General features: G+C 40.9%; 1 protein-coding gene across 1 annotated transcript in view; it reads right to left on the reverse strand.

Moving 5' to 3' along the window:
• Positions 1 to 8,184, reverse strand: part of TLK1 (tousled like kinase 1) — an 88,589-nt gene that overhangs the window by 11,962 nt on the left and 68,443 nt on the right. Inside the window, exons 13-17 of the mRNA XM_019522788.1 lie at positions 5,016 to 5,097; positions 4,169 to 4,260; positions 3,996 to 4,085; positions 2,700 to 2,869; positions 425 to 560 (exon numbers count right to left, since the gene is read on the reverse strand). Of these exons, the coding sequence (XP_019378333.1) occupies positions 425 to 560; positions 2,700 to 2,869; positions 3,996 to 4,085; positions 4,169 to 4,260; positions 5,016 to 5,097 (570 nt within the window). The remainder of the gene's footprint in view (positions 1 to 424; positions 561 to 2,699; positions 2,870 to 3,995; positions 4,086 to 4,168; positions 4,261 to 5,015; positions 5,098 to 8,184) is intronic.

Here is an 8,184-nt window from a genome sequence, read left to right on the forward strand (position 1 = left end):
GTTACTGCAGCAAGAACTTAAGCAGGATCCAAAAAAAAAGGGGGGGGGGCACACACCTTGTCTTGGAATCAAGTGAATGAGGCATATGTGGGCTGATGGCTTCCTTGGAGACAGAGAAGTATGAACCAACTTGTATGGTAGGGATGAAAACAGAAATATAGGAATTGCAGTACTAAAAGGAATCAAAGATCCACCAAGTTCAGTATTGTCTCTCATTAAATTTAATTCCTATCATCATTCTGCGACATTTTGCAATACCGAGATTCACATGGTAAATGCTGCATTAAAATGTTTTCCCTTGCATCCATTTTATTTTCAAATGTTTTTAGCCCTAGATATCTCAGTAGACCTATTTTTATATGAGCATCCCTGGCATCTGATGAGGATAAACAGTTTCAACAACTTTCTCCAAACTTAAAATTACCAGTAAGTTCCTGCCCCTTGTGAAGTCAAGTCCATTCCATCCACACCATAACTATCATCATCCATTATTTTAGACAGCCCAAAATCAGTGATTTTTATTTCTCCACATGCTGTTCCATCAACCAGAAGAATATTACCTAATAAGAAAGAAACATTATAAATATGGAAATCTAGCATTAGAAGAAAACTAAACAAATACAATTTCAGTAGTCCGGTATAATAAGTGGGTGAAGGCAACTTTACAACCCTCCACTTTGCCCCTTCCACCCTCAAATCTGGAGTCATTCTGACCCTTAGCAAAATTTAGAGCAGTCTCTGAGATTGTTTCCACCTGGAATGCACCTAGGTTCCCCCAATCAGGACCAACTGTTTATCTTGGAAACACTAGAGCACAGCCACACTCGGGTCATGATGATCTTTTCCATCTATGGTATGCTGGCTTTAAGGCCCCTATATGCCACCAGGACTGTGAAAAAATTGGTAAAACCAAGGATTTTACCCCAGGGTTTTAAACTGTACAGTGTATTTATCACTTATGTTTGTTCTTTCACTATTATACTTTTATTGTGCAAGCTGTTTTATGTTCTTTAATTTTTTGGGAAAAAGAATCTTATATTGCGTTAACAATTATGTTCAGAATTGTTGTATGATAATCTTGAACTGCACGTGTATTAGATTGTTCCACCAGACCTGAAACAAATCCATATTAACAAAGTTTTACTAAGTGTCTTAAGGAGTTTAATCAATGCAAGATGCATAAAAGGAGTAGAAAAATCAGATACACTTGTTTGTCAAATGCAGACCCAAACAGAAAATGGTACAGATCTTTAGATTGTCTGGTTAACATTTTCTCATTTCTGTTTACTCTGTGATTAATCATTGTTGGAAGACTACATGAATAGACCATGATTTAAGGAGAGTTGAAGGAACCTGGTTATTATCACAAATGTAAGAAGGCATCAGAAAATAGCATAGAAGAGGTTGCAGTAAGAGGAAGGATAGTTGTAGGTAATAGTAAAATTACACAGAGACTCGTGCATGATGTCTAGGGCCCCTGGCACATGCTAAGTGAATGGTGGGGGGAAGAGAGAGAGAGATATCAGGGGAATTTTATGCTCCATCAACATCACACCCTCTGCCATGCCACAGGTATCTGGCAGGAGGTACAGTATATGGGATAGGCATAAAATTCCTCTGATCCAAAATATGGTATCGTGGGGCTGCCCCAACTCAATCCTAAGGATAGGACAGGGGACAGATTTGTCCCAACCCCAGGACTGTCCATACAGTCACTGAAAAGTTCCAGACTGGGTCTGGCTGGGGCTAGGTTCAATAATCAGTTGATTGCCAGGACTGGCCATGGAGATCCCCAGGACTGCCCAGCTGCCTGTTTTAGAAATCACAGAGCCTCTCCCTCATCCCAGTGTCTCTGTGCCCTGGCCTACAAATCACTGGGGCATCTCCCAGCTCCCTGGAAATCTATATTTTAAAATGCTTTACTCAGGGGAGTTGCCCATAGGGACTGCTAGGCAAGGCAGGAAAGGCTGCTAGATGCAAGTGTTGTGTGCAGGCGTTATCTATAAGTGTTCCCACTAGGGAGCCTAACAACTGGTGCATCTCCCAGACAACCAATTTTTGGCATTGAAAGGTGGGCAATCCTTGTCCCAGTGTTGTCCCCCATGTCCATGCTAATCTTGTTCAATTTATGGCACCATAAAAAAACAGCCATAAAGTTCCACATTTTGTATGGATTAAATCTGTGGCTAGTTTGCTACTTATGGTGCCATAATTTGGCTGAACATGTAGCACTTCTTTCTGTTTTCTAACAGGTTAATCGCACCATACGTGTAACATGTGCCAGTGGCCTAGGAGCTAGAACTCAATGTAAAGGAGATGGATTGCCAATGAAAACTGCAAGTAGGTAAGAAAGATATAAGCAGAGAAAGAAAATATTTTTCAGAACTGACTAATACCAATTACGTATATCCTTACATTTCTAAAAATATGATTCCATCACAAGTTCTGGGAACTTATCCCGTAGGATAAAGGACTAAATTTAGTCCTTTTGCATCAGCCTGTGATCTTATGAGTGAGGCAAGAGATAACCAAAGAAAAGACTAAAGGATTTAGCACTCGAATGCAGAGAAAATGCCAGATTTTGGAGGAATTCTAAATGAAAGGACAGGTAGAAGTTAATGAGATTTTTCAACATGAATTACAAATAAAATATGAGAACAAGGTTGTTTGTAATTCCAGCTGTAGCATTTCTCAGTTACCTGGTTTAAGATCATAGTGTATAATAGGGGGCTTGATCTCATTGAGATACCGTAGTGCATTTACTATTTGCATTACAATGGACCGAGCTTCCTTCTCTGACATTAATTTATGTTGCTTGAGATAGAAATCCAAGTCATTGCCTTCACAGTATTCTAACACTGTACAAAACCTAGAGTAAAAATTCAGAGATACAGAGTTAGATAAAACAGATTACAAACTGCTATCTAATTGCACAATCATTTGCAATCAAATAATTGCATAACGAAAAAATAAGTGAAGTCTGATGCTGACAAGTTTAACAAATTCACATACATGAATATCTGCAAACCTAATTATGCATAAAAGGATCTAGCATACCAATTAGTTTATAAAAACTCATGTTAGTAGTCAAAGCATTTTTGTTTAAAAGAAAAAAAATCCCAAAATACTAAAAAGGCCAAGTAACTCTTTCCTTCTTGTATACTTAGATAAGTTTCTTGATAAAAGTACATGCTTAATTGCTTAACGTGAAATCCTGCATTGTGCTGTTAGTAACTGCAGCCCAGAGGAAGAGTTGCATGATGGTATTGATGGAATCTCCCAGTCTTGGGATGCGCTATGTGCTGGAAGGGCCCCTGGAATAACTTAACCCTAGTGGCCTACCAGCATTACAGCAGCCTTCCTGGGGTACTCTAGGATTATAGCTCTGCCTTGAATCAGCATACCACTAGCTACCACAGGTTGATGTTGTAGCACAGGGTTCAGCATCCAAAAGCCCATGGGCTGAATCCAGACCAGGAAGAGGTCTGATCCAGCCCTCAAAGGTCCAATGTGGCATGGTAGAAATCAGCAGCATGAAGCTGCTCTGTGCATCATCTCCTTTAGAGTACTCCCCTCCACTGAGGAGCCTGCATCTCTGCCATGTCTGTGCTTACCCTCACTGCAGGGGGTCTGGGAATCAGTGGAAAGGGTAAGCATAGTTGCTGGAGGTGGGGATGAAGGGGGAAAGGGGTGACACAGGCTTGCACTACAGGCAAAATGGTTACTGACCCCAGCCCTATAATGTCCTTTGTCAGGGTAAGCCAGTCCTCGAAAGACAGCCTTCTGGTTGTCTTAGACAAAGCCTGCATCTAGGGGAATTTTCTCCCAGCCAGAATTGGCAGTTTAGGACACTTAAGAAAAGTTCCAGCCCCCTTATCTGAAGTAAAAATAATCCAGAATAGGAATTTGGAGGATATCTGAGAGTCAATACAGTCACCATTTCAAAAAATAAATATTTGACAAGTTCTGAAATCAGTGCAATTTTAAATACTTACGTATCTGTATCCAAAGAGAAGTAGTCATATAGTTTAACTATTCTGGGATGATCCAGTTCTTTGTGTATTCTATACTCTCGGCAGGCATGCCTAAAAAGACAATATATTAACTTTTCACAATCAATAGACTACTGTTCAATTTACCATAAGAACCATAAATCATTAATATTTACTTGTGGTAGTTTTCTTTCTTCTCGTCTCTCCAGCTTTTGTTAAGTTGGTGAATCTTCACAGCAGCATATCTTTGTTCATAAAGATCAAAAGCCTTAAAAGAGCAAGAGAGAGAATGGACAGTTACAACCAAAGATAATTAAAGCACAACAAATAAAAAGGTACAAATTTAGCATATAATCCACAGATCTACAGAAGAACTGTAAGCAAAATGAAACTATAGAGATGTGTCACTACAACATTATATATTGTTAAAGAAATTTTCAATCATGAAGAGTAGATTAATTTGAAGTATACAAATAATATATTTTTCAAGTAGCAGTATAACACCACATACAGTTTAGAAAGATGGTGTTCTATTAAGTTATCATTATCATTGACAATTTTTACTTTCCTCGGTACTTCCTGCAAGCTCCTACCAATTTTACATTAAGAAAAATATGATTAATATACAGTGAAACTATGACAAAAGGTAACATCTATATTTGTGTTTAATAAAAACTGTACTTCACTGCCATGTATCACCTTCTACTGGCTGCAGTTCATATTTTGTACTGCAAATTCCTAATTATGCAAACCGTTGCATTTTTAGTGCATTTATCAAGTCTCCAGTCACAAACCCAACTCCTTCACTATTTAACAACAAAATGCTTCATATTGGTTATATTAGTTTGAAGCCCAGTGATGCTTTCTCCTCACATATTAATTAAGGAGTTTTCCTAGGTAATGTTTAAGAATACTACCATATTAAAATCCTCTTGGCTCATTTACGACTAAAGCTAACCACATTAAGTACAAAAAACTTACGTGGCTATTAAATGTTACACTGCAGGCCCAAATCCACATTACCTTGTATACTTCACTGAAGCCACCTCGCCCAAGTAAGTGCAGTAACAAATACCGTTCATTTAGCGTAGGATGATCTTTGAACCTTAAAAGAAAAGTAAGATGTTGTCAAGTAATTTTGTGGAGATATAGGAGTAGGCCGTGAAATCTGGTCCCTTCAAATCTTTGTAATTTTTTAAGTCCTGTTTATCTAGATATCTTTGAAAACTTTCAGAATTCCTTTTATACTTCCTGTCCATCAGTTCATTCTTTGTCCCAGAATGCAGGAAGACAGCATGCAATTTAACTAGGCATTACTTTATATTACCTCATATCTGGATACCAGACAAAATAGCTTGTCCAGTGCAGGCCACCTTTTCTTTCTAATGTGTACCCTCATGTAGCAGGATGGCTTCAGTTCCCAATCCCACTAGCTTGGCTGAGTACCTTTGGTGGGACCCCCTTCTCTTACAAGGGGAGGAGCCATCTCCTCACTGTACCAGGCATGGGAAACCCTAGTTCCATGCTTTGGCTTCCTGAGGAGATAGCTTCTGACCTATTTCCAATTCTAGTCTATCAGGAAACTATATCTACTGGACTGTTAACTCTACTGGGCACCTGCAACAAAATGCATTTTACAATCTAACCTACATGAGGCAAAGATTTTTGGACCAACTATACAGTTAGGAGACAATTTTGACAAGCTTTTGGGCCCACAACTGTTCTTCCTCAGGCAAGGGGGAAGAGGCAAACAGCTTGAGCTAAACAGCAAATAGAAAAAAACCATTTACTTTATGTCAGTGGCGACCAAACGGTCGATTGTGGAGCCGCTGACAGTTGATCTCAGTCTGTAAAAGAGGCTCCATGATTGGGAGTGGCAGGATGCACGTGGGTGGACTGAGCTACGCCCTCTGCTGCCTGGGTTGGGCTGGGTGAGTAGGGTCAGAGCCTGGGTGGCCCATCCGGGGGCAGGGGCAGTAGATCCTGGGGTGCCAAAAAGTGATCTTCACTACAAAAAGGTTGCAGACCTCCATGTAAATGAAAAGAGCCTGCTTAAGGAATGGAGAACTGAAGAATAAGGAGCAACAAGACACTTTCATGAATGGCTACAGACAGAAAGAACTGCAGTAGAACAGGTAATCTAAGCAGTATGGTAGTGTCAAGATGATTTTGCAGCCATGATGGTCCAAGAATTCTGCTAATCTAACTAGTGGAAGAGCAAGACCTTCAAAAAGAAAAAAATCATTATTACCAGTGGAATGTAGAGAGGTAAGTAACGAGTCATAACACCATCAACTATGTCTAGTCCATACTTTTACTGTCCAGTAAGGTTATGAATTTCTGTTCTCAGGCCTGTCTTCTGAAAATATTTCATAGACTTCCCTTGAGTCTGAGGACTGTGACGGCAGAAAGGGAATGTGTTGGGCTAAACAAAATATGTTCTCTTACAAGTGTTTGTGCATCTCTTTTGCAAGAGTTCATTCCAGGTGCATAGCCTTTGTCTAGTTTCAACCACAAAGTTTCTATGAGGGCATCAGGCGCACTAGATGAGATGCACCACATTCTGCAACAGGTGCACATAGGATCTGTAGATTATGATGGTTTAATTGTGGGGAGGTGTTGATTGTAAAGATGTGTTTACAGATTTTGCCTCTATTGATAAGGCAGGGCTGTGTCATTTGGTGTTTATGGATCAGAAGTGAGTTTGCTTTTGATGATGAGTTGGGCCAGACTTGATGTTTGTTTGAAGGCTAGGAAGAGGTAATGGGGGTGTTGGGAATATTTCCATTCCTTTAAGCAAAAGGTTTCATATGTAATCCATGTGCTTTTTCTCTATCTGCTATTTAGACCAAGCTGTCTGCCTCTCCCCTAGACCAGATGAAGGGCAGTGTGTACCCAAAAGCTTGTCAGACTTCTCTCCCAATGATATACTTGGTCTAATAAAAAAAAAAAAAGTGACACAAAACAAAACACAAAATTTAAATCCTAAAAGAACTAGAAAGTACTTTTCAATCTGAGCCAAGACTAAGCCTCCCCTCCACAACTCTGAGGCTGCCAGTTCAGGGGGGGAATTTGATTATCTTTCTGCCAATAAATGGCATTTCCTAAAGTTACATCTTTTTTCTTCAAGGTAGTAATATATACATATACTAGCCAATTGCCCCATCAAGGATGATGAGTGGGGGCACGGGTGGGGACAGAGGCCTGGGTCAAGCTGCCCCCCCCCCCCCTTCGGGGCAGGGCCTGCTCTTCTTTTCCCCCCATTCCACTGCAGGGCTGGGCCTGCCCCCCCCATTCCCCTGGCTATTTCGGAGCTAGGCTGCCCCCTTCCCCCCAACTGCCATTTTCAGGCCGGGCTTGGCGTGCCCCCCCAACCTACCACTGTTGTGATATATATAGATCTCTCTCTCAATAGGATATTTTAATATGCAAATATCCTATGTAAAATATTAAAAATCTATATATAACACAATGGTGGCAGGGAGGGTTGGGGGGCATATATATATATTAATTTTCTAAACTTTGTAGGTGCCCTGCGGGCTGGATAGAATGGCCTGGTGCACTAGATCCGGCCTGTGGGCCATATTATGTCTGCCTCTATGATAAAGGTTGTATGGTAGATGGTAAGTAGGTGAATAACCTGAAAATATTTAGTGAGGGGAGAATGAATTGGGGCACAAAATCTATTCCATAAAAATGATTATGAAGAACGGGAAACATATATACACGTTTCCTGTTCTTCATAATCATTTTTATGGAATAGATTTTGTGACCCAATTCATTCTCCCCTCACTAAATATTTTCAGGTTATTCACCTACTTACCATCTACCATACAACCTTTATCATAGAGGCAGACATAATATGGCCCACAGGCCGGATCTAGTGCACCAGGCCATTCTATCCAGCCCGCAGGGCACCTACAAAGTTTAGAAAATTAATATTTATTTGCTCTGGGCTCCCTGTCAAAGATGACAGGAGCCAGGGGCAGTGTGACCCAGGGGAAGCTGGTAAGAGTAAGGAGAAAGACCAGCTCGGCCCCGCTCTACTCCCAGCCCCCACCCCACCTGGAAGTGTCTGCCTTCCACAGCTTTCCCTACATGCGGCTGCTCCAGCACCACATGGCCCCTGGCTGTATCACTGGACCATGGGTGCACTGGTAACCCAGGGCCGGGGGGGGGGGGGGGGGGGGGG

The sequence above is a fragment of the Gavialis gangeticus genome, unplaced genomic scaffold (genome assembly GCF_001723915.1).
Source record: "Gavialis gangeticus isolate Ggan-Ray unplaced genomic scaffold, GavGan_comp1, whole genome shotgun sequence".
In the NCBI taxonomy this organism is placed as follows: Eukaryota; Metazoa; Chordata; order Crocodylia; family Gavialidae; genus Gavialis; species Gavialis gangeticus.